At 50.6% G+C, this 18,717-nt stretch overlaps 1 protein-coding gene across 8 annotated transcripts in view; it reads left to right on the plus strand.

The window, feature by feature from the left end:
* The window catches only part of LOC116958713 (myosin-binding protein C, cardiac-type-like), a 141,048-nt gene that overhangs the window by 72,842 nt on the left and 49,489 nt on the right, over positions 1 to 18,717 (plus strand). For all 8 annotated transcript variants that reach the window (XM_032981443.2, XM_032981440.2, XM_076058857.1 and 5 more), the window contains 3 exons: positions 822 to 926; positions 4,746 to 4,934; positions 10,600 to 10,734. In XM_032981443.2, the coding sequence (XP_032837334.1) occupies positions 822 to 926; positions 4,746 to 4,934; positions 10,600 to 10,734 (429 nt within the window). The remainder of the gene's footprint in view (positions 1 to 821; positions 927 to 4,745; positions 4,935 to 10,599; positions 10,735 to 18,717) is intronic.

Below are 18,717 nucleotides of genomic sequence, written 5' to 3' on the forward strand. Positions count from 1 at the left end.
GTTGTTGTAGTTGTTGTAGTGGTTAATGGTTGTGGTTGTTAATGGTTGTGGTTGTTTTGTATGGTTGTTGTTAATGGTTGTGGGTGTTGTTGTGGTTGTTGTAGTTGTTGTAGTGGTTGTAGTGGTTAATGGTTGTGGTTGTTAATGGTTGTGGTTGTTTTGTATGGTTGTTGTTAATGGTTGTGGGTGTTGTTGTGGTTGTTGTAGTTGTTGTAGTGGTGTGGTTGTTAATGGTTGTGGTTGTTAATGGTTGTGGTTGTTTTGTATGGTTGTTGTTGTTAATGGTTGTGGGTGTTGTTGTGGTTGTTGTAGTTGTTGTAGTGGTTGTAGTGGTTAATGGTTGTGGTTGCTAATGGTTGTGGTTGTTTTGTATGGTTGTTGTTAATGGTTGTGGGTGTTGTTGTGGTTGTTGTTGTTGTAGTTGTTGTTGTAGTTGTTGTAGTTGTTAATGGTGGTTGTCCATGGTTGATGTTAATGTTGTTGATGTTTTTGTTGTTAATGTTGTTGTTGATATTGTTGTTAATGATGTTGTTGATGTTGATGTTGTTGATGTTGTTGTTGATGTTGTTGTTGATGTTGATGTTGTTGTTGATGTTGTTGATGTTGTTGATGTTGTTGTTGATGTTGTTGTTGTTGATGTTGATGTTGTTGTTGTTGATGTTGTTGATGATGTTGTTGATGTTGTTGATGTTGTTGTTGATGTTGTTGTTGTTAATGTTGTTAATGTTGTTGATGTTGTTGTTAATGATGTTAGTGTTGTTAATGTTGTTAATGTTATTGTTAATGTTAATGTTGTTGTTGTTGATGTTGTTGTTGTGTAGACATCCCGGACCCCCCCTCGGCCCCCACCATCAGTGACGTAGGTGATGACGTCTGCACGGCCACGTGGGAGCCCCCTCACTACAACGGAGGGGCTGCCCTGCTGGGTGGGTGGGGGGGGTGGGTGGGGGGTGGGGGGTGAGTGGGGGGGGGTGGGTGGGGGGGGGTGGGTGAGTGGGGGGGGGGGTGAGTGGGGAGTGGGGGGGGGGTGGGTGGGGGGGGGGTGAGTGGGGGGGGGGGTGGGTGGGTGGGGTGGGTGGGGGGTGAGTGGGGGGGGTGAGTGAGTGGGGGGTGGGTGAGTGACTGAGTGACTGACCGACTGACTGAGTGACTGAGTGACTGACTGAGTGAGTGACTGAGTGACTGACTGACTGAGTAACTGACTGAGCGACTGACTGAGTGACTGAGTGACTGACTGAGTGAGTGACTGAGTGACTGACTGAGTGACTGACTGAGTGACTGAGTGACTGACTGAGTGACTGAGTGACTGAGTGAGTGACTGACTGAGTGAGTGACTGAGTGACTGACTGAGCGACTGACTGACTGACTGAGTGACTGAGTGACTGACTGAGTGACTGAGTGAGTGACTGAGTGACTGAGTGACTGACTGAGTGACTGAGTGACTGAGTGACTGACTGAGTGACTGACCGACTGACTGAGTGACTGAGTGACTGACTGAGTGACTGACCGACTGACTGAGTGAGTGACTGAGTGACTGACTGAGTGACTGAGTGACTGACTGAGTGACTGAGTGAGTGACTGAGTGACTGAGTGACTGACTGAGTGAGTGACTGAGTGACTGAGTGACTGACTGAGTGACTGAGTGACTGAGTGACTGACTGAGTGACTGACCGACTGACTGAGTGAGTGACTGAGTGACTGACTGAGTGACTGAGTGACTGACTGAGTGACTGAGTGACTGACCGACTGACTGAGTGACTGAGTGACTGACTGAGTGACTGAGTGAGTGACTGAGTGACTGAGTGACTGACTGAGTGACTGAGTGACTGACCGACTGACTGAGTGAGTGACTGAGTGACTGACTGAGTGACTGAGTGACTGACTGAGTGACTGAGTGACTGACTGAGTGACTGAGTGAGTGACTGAGTGACTGAGTGACTGACTGAGTGACTGAGTGACTGACCGACTGACTGAGTGACTGAGTGACTGACTGAGTGACTGAGTGAGTGACTGAGTGACTGAGTGACTGACTGAGTGACTGAGTGACTGAGTGACTGACTGAGTGACTGACCGACTGACTGAGTGAGTGACTGAGTGACTGAGTGACTGACTGAGTGACTGACTGAGTGACTGAGTGACTGAGTGAGTGACTGACTGAGTGACTGAGTGACTGAGTGAGTGACTGAGTGATTGACTGAGTGACTGAGTGACTGACCGACTGACTGAGTGAGTGACTGAGGGACTGAGTGACTGACTGAGTGACTGAGTGACTGACTGAGTGAGTGACTGAGTGACTGACTGAGTGACTGAGTGAGTGACTGACTGAGTGACTGACTGAGTGACTGACCGAGTGACTGAGTGAGTGACTGAGTGATTGACTGAGTGACTGACTGAGTGACTGACTGAGTGACTGACTGAGTGACTGACCGAGTGACTGAGTGAGTGACTGAGTGACTGACTGAGTGACTGACTGAGTGACTGACCGACTGACTGAGTGACTGAGTGACTGACTGAGTGAGTGACTGAGTGACTGACTGACTGAGCGACTGACTGAGTGACTGAGTGACTGACTGAGTGAGTGACTGAGTGACTGACTGAGTGACTGAGTGAGTGACTGAGTGACTGACTGAGTGACTGAGTGAGTGACTGACTGAGTGAGTGACTGAGTGACTGACTGAGCGACTGATTGACTGACTGAGTGACTGAGTGACTGACTGAGTGACTGAGTGAGTGACTGAGTGACTGACTGAGTGACTGAGTGACTGAGTGACTGACTGAGTGACTGAGTGACTGACCGACTGACTGAGTGACTGAGTGACTGACTGAGTGACTGACCGACTGAGTGAGTGACTGAGTGACTGACTGAGTGACTGAGTGACTGACTGAGTGACTGAGTGAGTGACTGAGTGACTGAGTGACTGACTGAGTGAGTGACTGAGTGACTGAGTGACTGACTGAGTGACTGAGTGACTGAGTGACTGACTGAGTGACTGACCGACTGACTGAGTGAGTGACTGAGTGACTGAGTGACTGACTGAGTGACTGAGTGACTGAGTGACTGACTGAGTGACTGAGTGACTGACCGACTGACTGAGTGACTGAGTGACTGACTGAGTGACTGAGTGAGTGACTGAGTGACTGAGTGACTGACTGAGTGACTGAGTGACTGAGTGACTGAGTGACTGACTGAGTGACTGACCGACTGACTGAGTGAGTGACTGAGTGACTGACTGAGTGACTGAGTGACTGACTGAGTGACTGAGTGAGTGACTGAGTGACTGAGTGACTGACTGAGTGACTGAGTGACTGACCGACTGACTGAGTGACTGAGTGACTGAGTGAGTGACTGAGTGACTGAGTGACTGACTGAGTGACTGAGTGACTGAGTGACTGACTGAGTGAGTGACTGACTGAGTGACTGAGTGACTGAGTGACTGACCGACTGACTGAGTGAGTGACTGAGTGACTGAGTGACTGACTGAGTGACTGACTGAGTGACTGAGTGACTGAGTGAGTGACTGACTGAGTGACTGAGTGACTGAGTGAGTGACTGAGTGATTGACTGAGTGACTGAGTGACTGACCGACTGACTGAGTGAGTGACTGAGTGACTGAGTGACTGACTGAGTGACTGAGTGACTGACTGAGTGACTGAGTGACTGACCGACTGACTGAGTGAGTGACTGAGTGACTGACTGAGTGACTGAGTGAGTGACTGACTGAGTGACTGACTGAGTGACTGACCGAGTGACTGACCGAGTGACTGAGTGAGTGACTGAGTGATTGACTGAGTGACTGACTGAGTGACTGACTGAGTGACTGACTGAGTGACTGACCGAGTGACTGAGTGAGTGACTGAGTGACTGACTGAGTGACTGACTGAGTGACTGACCGAGTGACTGAGTGAGTGACTGAGTGATTGACTGAGTGACTGACTGAGTGACTGACCGAGTGAGTGACTGAGTGACTGACTGACTGACTGAGTGACTGACTGAGTGACTGACTGAGTGACTGAGTGACTGACCGAGTGAGTGACTGAGTGACTGACTGACTGACTGAGTGACTGACTGAGTGACTGACTGAGTGACTGAGTGACTGACTGAGTGACTGACTGAGTGACTGAGTGAGTGACTGACTGACTGACTGAGTGACTGACTGAGTGACTGACTGACTGACTGACTGACTGAGTGACTGAGTGAGTGACTGAGTGAGTGACTGACTGAGTGACTGACTGAGTGACTGAGTGAGTGACTGAGTGAGTGACTGACTGAGTGACTGAGTGAGTGACTGAGTGACTGACTGACTGAATCAGTGACTGACTGAGTGACTGACTGACTGAGTGACTGACTGAGTGACTGACTGAGTGGCTGACTGAGTGAGTGAGTGACTGAGTGACTGAGTAACTGAGTGACTGACTGAGTGACTGACTGACCGACTGACTGAGTGACTGACTGACTGAATCAGTGACTGAGTGAGGGCTAGTGAGCGGGGTGGTGAGCGGCTGCCCTTCTCCCCTCACCACCACCCCTCACCACCACCCCTCACCGCCACCCCTCACCACCACCCCTCACCACCACCCCTCACCACCACCCCTCACCACCACCCCTCACCACCACCCCTCACCACCACCGCTCACCACCACCCCTCACCGCCACCCCTCACCACCACCCCTCACCGCCACCCCTCACCACCCCTCACCACCACCCCTCACCACCACCACTCACCACCGCTCACCACCGCTTGCAGGCTACGTGGTGGAGCGTAAGAAGCTCTCGAGTCGCCGCTGGATGAAGCTGAACGTTCGTCCCTGGGCCGAGTCGTCCATGCGGTGTGAGCGCATGGTGGAGGGGGTCGCCTACCAGATCCGGGTGTGCGCCGTCAACCCCGTGGGCACCTCGCTGCCCGGGGAGCCGTCACGGACATTCGTGCCGCTGGGTGAGACGCGGACGGCCACAACACCCAGAGCACAACACGACAACACAACACCCAGAGCACAACACGACAACACAATACAACACAACACCCAGAGCACAACACGACAACACGACAACACAACACCCAGAGCACAACACGACAACACAACAACACAACACCCAGAGCACAACACGACAACACAACAACAACACACACAACAACACAACACCCAGAGCACAACACGACAACACGACAACACAACACCCAGAGCACAACACGACAACACAACACAATACAACACCTACACCACAAAAATACAACACAACACAATACAACACGACAACACAACACAACACCTACACCTACAACACAACACCCAGAGCACAACACAACAACACAACACAACAACACAACACAACAACACAACACAACAACACAACACAACAACACAACACGACAACACAACAACACAACACCCAGAGCACAACACGACAACACAACAACAACACAATACAACAACACAACACAATACAACACAATACAACAACACAATACAATACAACACAATACAATACAACACAACAACACAACACAACACCCAGAGCATAACACAACAACACAACACAATACAATACAACACCTACACTACAACACCTACACCACACCATCTACACCACAACACCTACACCACAACACCTACAACACCTACACCACAACACCACAACACCTACACCACAGCACAACACCTACACTACAACACCTACACTACAACACCTACACCACAACACCTACACCACAACACCTACACCTCAACACCTACAACACCTACACCACAACACCACACTACAACACCTACACTACAACACCTACACCACAACACCTACACCACAACACAACACCTACACCACCTACATCACAACACAACACCTACACCACAGCACAACACCTACACCACAACACCTACACTACAACACCTACACCACAACACCTACACCACCTACACCACAACACCTACACCACAACACCTACACCACAACACCTACATCACAACACAACACCTACACCACAGCACAACACCTACACCACAACACCTACACCACAACACCTACACTACAACACCTACACTACAACACCTACACTACAACACCTACACCACAACACCTACACCACAGCACAACACCTACACCACAACACCTACACCACAACACCTACACCACAACACCACACTACAACACCTACACCACAACACCTACACCACAACACCTACACCACAGCACAACACCTACACCACAACACCTACACCACAACACCTACACTACAACACCTACACCACAACAGCTACACTACAACACCTACACCACACCACCTACACCACAACACCTACACCTCAACACCTACAACACCTACACCACAACACCACACTACAACACCTACACTACAACACCTACACCACAACACCTACACCACAACACCTACACCACCTACATCACAACACAACACCTACACCACAGCACAACACCTACACCACAACACCTACACTACAACACCTACACCACAACACCTACACCACCTACACCACAACACCTACACCACAACACCTACACCACAACACCTACATCACAACACCTACACCACAACACCTACATCACAACACAACACCTACACCACAACACCTACACCACAACACCTACAGCACAACACCTACACCACAACACCTACACCACAACACCTACACTACAACACCTACACTATAACACCTACACTACAACACCTACACCACAACACAACACCTACACCACCTACATCACAACACAACACCTACACCACAGCACAACACCTACACCACAACACCTACACTACAACACCTACACCACAACACCTACACCACAACACCTACACCACAACACCTACACTACACCACCTACACCACAACACCTACACCACAACACCTACACCACAACACCTACACCACAACACCTACACCACAACACCTACACCACAACACCTACAACACCTACACCACAACACTTACACCACAACACCTACACCACAACACCTACACCACAACACCTACACTACAACACCTACACCACAACACCTACACCATAACACCTACACCACAACACCTACACCACAACACCTACACCACAACACCTACACCACAACACCTACAACACCTACACCACAACACCTACATCACAACACCTACACCACAACACGTACACCACAACACCTACAACACCTACACCACAACACCTACACCACAACACTTACACCACAACACCTACACCACAACACCTACACCACAACACAACACCTACACCACCTACACCACAACACCTACATCACAACACAACACCTACACCACAACACCTACACCACAACACCTACACCACAACACCTACAACACCTACACCACAACACGTACACCACAACACCTACACCACAACACCTACACCACAACACCTACAACACCTACACCACAACACCTACACCACAACACTTACACCACAACACCTACACCACAACACCTACACCTACACCACAACACAACACCTACACCAACTACACCACAACACCTACATCACAACACAACACCTACACCACAACACCTACACCACCTACACCACAACACCTACACCACAACACCTACACCACAACACCTACACCACAACACCTACACTAACACCTACACCACAACACCTAGACTACAACACCTACACCACAGCACCTACACCACAACACCTACACCACAACACCTACACCACAACACCTACACTACAACACCTACAACACAACACCTACACTACAACACCTACACCACAACACCTACACCACAACACCTACACCACTACACCTACAACACCTACACCACAACACCTACACCACAACACCTACACCACAACACCTACATCACAACACAACACCTACACCACAACACCTACACCACCTACACCACAACACCTACACCACAACACCTACACCACAACACCTACAACACCTACACCACAACACCTATACTACAACACCTACACCACAACACCTAGACTACAACACCTACACCACAACACCTACACCACAACACCTACACCACAACACCTACACCACAACACCTACACTACAACACCTACACTACAACACCTACACCACCTACACCACAACACCTACACTACAACATCTACACTACAACACCTGCACCACCTACACCACAACACCTACACCACAACACCTACACCACAACACCTACACTACAACACCTACACCACAACACCTACAACACCTACACACCCCACCACACCACAACACCTACACCACCCCTACAACCACCAACCCCACCACACCACCAACACCACCACAACACCTACACACACAAAACTACACTACAACACCTACACTACAACACCTACACCACCTACACCACAACACCTACACCACAACACCTACACCACAACAACCACAACACCTACACACACAACACCACAACCCACACCTACACCACAACACCTACACCACAACACCTACACACAAACACCTACACCACAACACCACTACACCACAACACCTACACCACTACACCTACACACCTACACCACACACCTCACCACAACACCTACACCACAACACCTACATCACAACACAACACCTACACCACAACCACCTACACCACCTACACCACAACACCTACACCACAACACCACACCACAACAACCATACATACACCTACACCACAACACCTATACTACAACACCTACACCACAACACCTACACTACAACACCTACACCACAACACCTACACCACAACACCTACACCACAACACCTACACACTACACTACACACACACCTACACACAACACCTACACCACACCACAACACCTACACCACAACACCTACACTACAACACCCACACTACACCACAACACCTACACCACAACACCCTACACCACAACACCACCTACACCACACTACAACACCTACACCACAACACCTACTCACCTACACCACAACACCTACACCACAACACCCACACCACCTACACCACAACCTACACACAACACCTACACACAACACCTACACACCTACACACACACACTACACCACAACACCTACACCAACACAACACCTACACAACCACACCTACACCACAACACCTACACCACAACACCTACACCACACAACACCTACACCACAACACCTACACCACAACACCTACACCACAACACCTACACCACAACACCTACACCACAACACCTACACTACAACACCTACACTACAACACCTACACCACAACACCTACACCACAACACCTACACTACAACACCTACACCACAACACCTACACCACAACCAACACCTACACCACAACACCTACACTACAACACCTACACCACAACACCTACACTACAACACCTACACCACAACACCTACACCACAACACCTACACCACTACACCTACAACACCTACACCACAACACCCTACACCACAACACCTACACCACAACACCTACATCACAACACCTACACTCAACACCTACACCACAACACCTACACCACCTACACCACAACACCTACACCACAACACCTACACCACAACACCTACAACACCTACACCACAACACCTACACCACAACACCTACACCACAACACCTAGACTACAACACCTACACCACAAGACCTACACCACAACACCTACACCACAACACCTACACCACAACACCTACACTACAACACCTACACTACAACACCTACACCACCTACACCACAACACCTACACTACAACACCTACACTACAACACCTACACCACCTACACCACAACACCTACACCACAACACCTACACCACAACACCTACACTACAACACCTACACCACAACACCTACAACACCTACACCACATCACCTACACCACAACACCTACACCACAACACCTACACCACCTACACCACAACACCTACACCACAACACCTACAACACCTACACTACAACACCTACACTACAACACCTACACCACCTACACCACAACACCTACACCACAACACCTACACCACAACACCTACACCACAACACCTACACCACAACACCTACACCACAGCACCTACACCACAACACCTACACCACAACACCTACACCACAACACCTACACCTACAACACCTACACCACAACACCTACACCACAACACCTACACCACAACACCTACACCACAACACCTACACCACAACATCACAACACCTACACCACAACACCTACACCACAACACCTACACCACAACACCTACACCACAACACCTACACCTACAACACCTACACCACAACACCTACACCACAACACCTACAACACCTACACCACAACACCTACACCACAACACCTACACCACAACACCTACAACACCTACACCACAACACCTACACCACAACACCTACACCACAACACCTACACCACAACACCTACACCACAACACCTACACTACAACACCCACCGTGACCTCCCCACCTAATCCCGACCCTCGTGACCCCCCTGTGACCCCTGTGACCCCCCCATCCCCCCTCCCCTCTCTCTACCCCCCTCTCCCCCCTCCCCTCTCCCCCCCTCTCCCCTCTCCCCCCCATCCCTCTCCCCCCCTCTCTCCCCCCCTCCCCTCTCCCCCCCCTCCCCCCCCCCTCCCCCCCCTCTCCCCCCCCTCCCCCCCCCAGCCCCCCCGGGCCCCCCGAGCCACGTGACTGTGGAGGCGGTGACCGACTCCACAGTCACCCTCAGGTGGAGACCTCCCGAGAGGGGCGGGGCCGGCGGCATCGACGGATACCACCTGGAGTACCGTAGGGAAGGTGGTGGGTATTATACTTATACTTACACAGTGTCACACTTACACTTACACACACTTACACTTACACACACACAGATACCACCTGGAGTACCGTAGGGAAGGTGGTGGGTCTTATACACCTACACTTACACACACTGTGACACTTACACACACTTACACTTACACACACACACACACGGATACCACCTGGAGTACCGTAGGGAAGGTGGTGGGTCTTACACTTGTACTTACACAGTGTCACACTTACACACTTACACACTGTGTCACACACACACAGATACCACCTGGAGTACCGTAGGGAAGGTGGTGGGTATTATACTTATACTTACACAGTGTCACACTTACACTTACACACACTTACACTTACACACACACACACAGATACCACCTGGAGTACCGTAGGGAAGGTGGTGGGTCTTATACACCTACACTTACACACACTGTGACACTTACACACACTTACACTTACACACACACACACACGGATACCACCTGGAGTACCGTAGGGAAGGTGGTGGGTCTTACTTATACACCTACACTTACACACTTACACCTACACACACTTACACAGTGTGACACACACACACAGATACCACCTGGAGTACCGTAGGGAAGGTGGTAGGTATCACACACTTACACTTACACACTTATACACTTACACTTACACACTTACACAGTGTGTCACACACACAGATACCACCTGGAGTACCGTAGGGAAGGTGGTGGGTATTACACTTACACTTACACACTTATACACTTTACACACTTACACACACACACACAGATACCACCTGGAGTACCGTAGGGAAGGTGGTGGGTATTACACTTACACTTACACACACTTACACACACTTACACTTACACACTTACACACTGATACCACCTGGAGTACCGTAGGGAAGGTGGTGGGTATCACACTTACACTTACACCTACACTTACACACACTTACACACACTTACACTTACACACTTACACACTGATACCACCTGGAGTACCGTAGGGAAGGTGGTGGGTATTATACACTTACACCTACACACACACACTTACACCTACACCTACACACACTTACACACTGTGTCACACACACACAGATACCACCTGGAGTACCGTAGGGAAGGTGGTGGGTATTACTTATACACCTACACTTACACACACTGTGACACTTACACACACTTACACAGTGTGTCACACACACACAGATACCACCTGGAGTACCGTAGGGAAGGTGGTGGGTATTATACACTTACACCTACACTTACACACACTTACACAGTGTGTCACACACACAGTAACACACACACACTTACACAGTGTGTCACACACACAGATACCACCTGGAGTACCGTAGGGAAGGTGGTGGGTCTTACACTTGTACACCTACACTTACACACACACAGTAACACACACACTTACACTGTGTGACACACACACACAGATACCACCTGGAGTACCGTAGGGAAGGTGGTGGGTCTTACACTTGTACACCTACACTTACACACACACAGTAACACACACACTTACACTGTGTGACACACACACACACAGATACCACCTGGAGTACCGTAGGGAAGGTGGTGGGTCTTACACTTATACTTACACAGTGTCACACTTACACAGTGTGTCACACACACAGTAACACACACACACTTACACAGTGTGTCACACACACAGATACCACCTGGAGTACCGTAGGGAAGGTGGTGGGTCTTACACTTATACTTACACAGTGTCACACTTACACAGTGTGTCACACACACAGTAACACACACACACTTACACAGTGTGTCACACACACAGATACCACCTGGAGTACCGTAGGGAAGGTGGTGGGTCTTACACTTATACTTACACAGTGTCACACTTACACAGTGTGTCACACACACAGTAACACACACACACTTACACAGTGTGTCACACACACAGATACCACCTGGAGTACCGTAGGGAAGGTGGTGGGTCTTACACTTATACTTACACAGTGTCACACTTACACACTTACACAGTGTGACACACACACACAGATACCACCTGGAGTACCGTAGGGAAGGTGGTGGGTATTATACTTACACACCTACACCTACACACACTTACACAGTGTGTCACACAACAACAACAACAACAACCGCCATTCGCCACTAAGTGGCGGTGACGTCACCACGACGCTTGTGCCAGGCTATGTGCACCCTGAGGCCACGTGAAGTGTCGAACGCCCGCTGGCAGGAGGTCACGGGGCAGACCCAGGTGCCACGGGTCGACTGACTGAGATGACTGGCTGATGCACCACCTGTGCCCCCTACTGTGCCAACCTGCTGTGCTTTAGCCACCCGGCGCTCCGCTCGCTGTTGTGAGCGTCGCTCCTCCGCCCTCCGTTGTTGTAGGAGGGCGACTGCCTCCAACTGCCCAGTAGCATCCTTCACGAGCCTCCTCCACAGAGGCCGATCTTGACACCGCTGGTACCAGTCATCGGCAAGTCCACTCAGCTCCACGTCCTCCTGTACCACATCACTCCATCTCTTCTCTAGCCCGTGCCGCGCCCGCTTAGCCCCCTCAATCCGGCCAAACAAAAGCTGTTTCGGCATGCGGTGGCTGGGCATGCGGGCTACATGACCCAGCCATCGCAGCCTTGCCTGCCGGAGGAGCTCACCGATGGGACCCTGCCCAGATCTTTCAAGGATTTGTGAGCTCCTCACACAATCCAGTCTGGTTAAACCCAGGATGGATCGTAGGCAGGCCAGCCTAAATGTTTCTAACCGGCGAAGATGTTCCATTAGGGGGGTCCACGTTTCGCAAGCGTAGAGAAGGGAGGGAATGACCGTGGCCGAGAAGACCTGAAGCTTAGTGCGGAGCGACAGACCAGGTAGCTTCCACACAGCGTTACGCAACCGATGAAAAGATATTGCCGCTCGACTGATTCGGAGTGAGACCTCTGCGGTTAAACTGGTGCCAGTCATAAGCACACTGCCCAGGTATGGGAAACTCTCCACTCTCTCCACAACTGCCCCATCACCGATTGGGAGTTGTGGGGGTGGGGTGTCCGATGGTACAAAATACCCAGGCAGGTGCTTGGTTTTGGTGGGGCTGATGGTAAGGCCCCACCTCTTAGTGGCATGCTCCAGTCTCAGCAGCAGCGTCTCCAACTCCTCCTCTGACTGAGCAGCTATTACCAAGTCATCAGCATACATAACGTGGTTGAGCAATAGGGAGCCATCCCTTGACCGCACCCGGGCATCGATTAGCCTCCCATTATATCTGTACCATATGGAGATTCCCCCGGTACAGCTATTGAAGGCTTCACGAACTACGTGGTCAAAATAGATGTTAAATAATGTGGGAGCCAGAGGACATCCCTGTCGCACCCCAAGGTGTACAGGGAATGGCTCTGACTCCCGGCCACGTAGTTTTACCCGGGCCCGCTCACCATCATGAAGGTCCTTAATGATCGTGAGCAGAGGGTCAGGTACTCCAAAAGCACGAAGAACGACCCAGAGCCCAGGCCTACTGATGGTATCATAGGCCTTGACCAGGTCAATAAAGCAGAGATGTAGGTCTTGTTGGAATTCCCTACACCTCTGCTGTAGCAGACGGACAGAAAATATGGCATCTGTGCAGGACCGCCCTTTCCTGAAACCGCATTGGGGCTCCGCAAGCCTCTCCTCAGCGTGCCTGGCAAGGCGATGCTGAATAATCCTTGCCAGGACCTTTCCCGGCACACTGAGGAGTGAGATGCCCCTGTAGTTGTTACAGTCTGTGCGGTCCCCCTTCTTAAAAAGGGGGACCACCAGGGCATCCTTCCAATCCTGCGGAACCCGTCCAGTGGTCCAGACTGTTGTTATGATGTCATATAGGGCAGTCTGTGCACAAACGCCACCCTCCCTCAGCATTTCGCTTGGGAGATCATCTCTGCCCGCTGCCTTTCCTGGTCTCAGACTCCGGATCGCCTTCAATACTTCCTCAGCAGATGGCACCTCAGCCAGCCACTCACAGGGGGTGACTTCATCCAATATTTGAGGCACCGCAGCCTCAGCAGGGTCATCCTCACTTTGTGCCACGATGTTTTCCTGGCTGAGGGATTTTCCCTCCCCCAGGACCTCACAGAAATGCTCAGCAAATCTGCGAACCTGTTCCCGGGGGTCGGAAATTGGATCGCCGTTTTTTCCCCTAATGATGGTAATAGGTGTGGCGCTGCAGGTTACTTTTTTGATGGAGTTAAATAGAGATTTGTGATCACGGGCCACTGAGGCAGACTCCATCTCCTCAGCAACCCGCGACCACCACCCATCCTTGCAGCGCCTCACGGCTCTCCGAACCTCCGAGCGAAGGCTGCGGTAAGCCTCCTCATTCTCTGACGTGGGACTCTGTAGCCGATGACAGTGGGCCTGTCGCTTTTTCTCAACCATCGTGAACAACTCCTCTGTCATCCAGGGTGTCTGGGGAGGTCTGGACCGCGTACCCAAAGCAGCCATTGCAGCTGCATGAGTCACAGTCCTAAACCTCGCCCATTTACCCTCGACATCAGGAGGAGTCGGGGACGATGCCAATCCCAGCCGCAAGCGATGATGAAATTCTCGCTTGCAACTTTCATCAGATAACTGAGACCAGGCCACTTTAGGTTGGAATGGGGTCCTGGGTGTACACCCACCACCGGAGTGGAAGAATGGCAGGCGCATCTTACAGATGACTAGTCGATGGTCAGAGGGCAGATCAGCTCCACGGTAGGTCCTGGTGTCAAGGACATGGGCTCGCATTCGCTGGTCCGTCACTATGTAGTCCAGCAGATGTTCTTGCTTGGACCCGGCATGCATCCATGATGTTGTGTGGATGCGCCGATGCCGGAACAGCGTGTTGGTAATTACAAGCCCATGGGCTGCACAAAAATCTAGCAGCCTCCTACCGTTGTTATTGAGCTGATCTGGCCCATGCCCTCCAATCACTCCAGGCCAGGTGCCAGTATCATGACCAACTCGGGCATTGAAGTCACCCAACATGATGACTCTATCCCGAGGGGCCACTTTAGCCAGCACCTGTGACAGGAGGTCATAGAAGGCATCTGACTCATCGGCTTTGCCTGCATCCCTCCACGGATGTTCATCTTCGGTGGGGGCATAAGTAACCACGACCACCATTCCTCGCCTCCGGTTGATGGGAAGGCGAGCCCAAAGTAGCCTGGGGCTTACAGCTTCCCACACCTCACCGCCACGCTCCCACGCCCCCTTCATTCTTTTGTTCAAAAGAAGACCCACACCCTGTTGTTTGGCAGTCTGCTGCCCCGAGTAGAGAACTGTCCACCCCTCATGGTGGCAGGAGCCAGAGCCGGTCCACCGGACCTCCTGAATGCCGCATAGATCCAGGCGGTACCGGTCCAGCTCCCGACATAGGAGTGGCAGCCTCTCCTCTGCAGTGAGCGTTCGAACATTCCACGTGGCCAACCGTAGTGGCTTTTCGTTGTTTCTGGAGTAGCCCCGAGGGTAGGTATTCAATCTCCTGGCTCCGCCAATTGGGGTTTGGCCAGGAGACGTCATAGACGCCTGGCCCCCCGGGGCCTCCGGCACAAGCTTAGTTGTTACATATTTAAGTTTAATTCGTAGTTTCGTGGTAATTAATTGAAGGTGGAGGGGTTACCAGCCCCTCGCACCCGTCCAGAGCCCCCGTTTAGCCCCTGTGGTGGATACATATGCCATGAGGGGAGGAGCCAATCAAAATTGGATCTCCCCCCACAGCGCTGTCCACGACAGAGTTGCCCGTCCGGCACCGCGAGGAGGTAGGGGGTTGTTTTGCCGGACTGTTACTGTGTCACACACACAGTAACACACACACACTTACACAGTGTGTCACACACACACAGATACCACCTGGAGTACCGTAAGGAAGGTGGTGGGTATTATACACTTACACCTACACTTACACACACTTACACAGTGTGACACACACACACTGATACCACCTGGAGTACCGTAAGGAAGGTGGTGGGTATTATACACTTACACCTACACTTACACACACTTACACTTACACACACTTACACTTACACACTTACACACTGATACCACCTGGAGTACCGTAGGGAAGGTGGTGGGTATTATACACTTACACCTACACCTACACACACACAGTAACACACACACTTACACACTGTGTCACACACACACAGATACCACCTGGAGTACCGTAGGGAAGGCGGTGGGTATTATACACTTACACTTACACACTTATACACTTTACACACTTACACACACACACACAGATACCACCTGGAGTACCGTAAGGAAGGTGGTGGGTATTATACACTTACACACACTGTGACACTTACACACAGATACCACCTGGAGTACCGTAGGGAAGGTGGTGGGTATTATACACTTACACTTACACCTACACACACTTACACAGTGTGTCACACACACAGTAACACACACACACTTACACAGTGTGTCACACACACGGATACCACCTGGAGTACCGTAAGGAAGGTGGTGGGTATTATACACTTACACTTACACACTTACACAGTGTGTCACACACACAGATACCACCTGGAGTACCGTAAGGAAGGTGGTGGGTATTATACACTTACACTTACACACTTACACAGTGTGTCACACACAGATACCACCTGGAGTACCGTAGGGAAGGTGGTGGGTATTATACACTTACACAGTGTGTCACACACACAGTAACACACACACACTTACACAGTGTGTCACACACACGGATACCACCTGGAGTACCGTAAGGAAGGTGGTGGGTATTATACACTTACACTTACACACTTACACAGTGTGTCACACACACAGATACCACCTGGAGTACCGTAAGGAAGGTGGTGGGTATTATACACTTACACTTACACACTTACACAGTGTGTCACACACAGATACCACCTGGAGTACCGTAGGGAAGGTGGTGGGTATTATACACTTACACTTACACAGTGTCACACTTATACACACTTACACTGTGTGACACACACACACAGATACCACCTGGAGTACCGTAGGGAAGGTGGTGGGTCTTACACTTGTACTTACACAGTGTCACACTTACACACTTACACAGTGTGACACACACACACAGATACCACCTGGAGTACCGTAGGGAAGGTGGTGGGTCTTACACTTGTACTTACACAGTGTCACACTTACACACTTACACAGTGTGACACACACACACAGATACCACCTGGAGTACCGTAGGGAAGGTGGTGGGTATTATACACTTACACCTACACCTACACACACTTACACAGTGTGTCACACACAGATACCACCTGGAGTACCGTAAGGAAGGCGGTGGGTATTATACACTTACACTTACACACTTACACAGTAACACTTACACAGTGTGTCACACACACACAGATACCACCTGGAGTACCGTAAGGAAGGTGGTGGGTATTATACACTTACACCTACACTTACACACACAGATACCACCTGGAGTACCGTAGGGAAGGTGGTGGGTCTTACTTATACACCTACACTTACACACTTACACCTACACTTACACACTTACACAGTGTGACACACACACACGGATACCACCTGGAGTACCGTAGGGAAGGTGGTGGGTATTATACTTATACACCTACACCTACACTTACACACACTTACACTTACACACACTTACACTTACACACACACACACAGATACCACCTGGAGTACCGTAGGGAAGGTGGTGGGTCTTACTTATACACCTACACTTACACACTTACACCTACACTTACACACTTACACAGTGTGACACACACACACGGATACCACCTGGAGTACCGTAGGGAAGGTGGTGGGTATCACACACTTACACCTACACTTACACACACTTACACAGTGTGTCACACACAGATACCACCTGGAGTACCGTAAGGAAGGTAGTGGGTATTATACACTTACACCTACACCTACACTTACACACACTTACACACTGTGTCACACACACAGAGATACCACCTGGAGTACCGTAGGGAAGGTGGTGGGTATTATACACTTACA

This window comes from Petromyzon marinus, assembly GCF_048934315.1.
Source record: "Petromyzon marinus isolate PM22_M1 ecotype Great Lakes invasive population chromosome 80 unlocalized genomic scaffold, UKy_Petmar_22M1.pri1.0 chr80_unloc.1, whole genome shotgun sequence".
Lineage (NCBI taxonomy): Eukaryota > Metazoa > Chordata > Hyperoartia > Petromyzontiformes > Petromyzontidae > Petromyzon > Petromyzon marinus.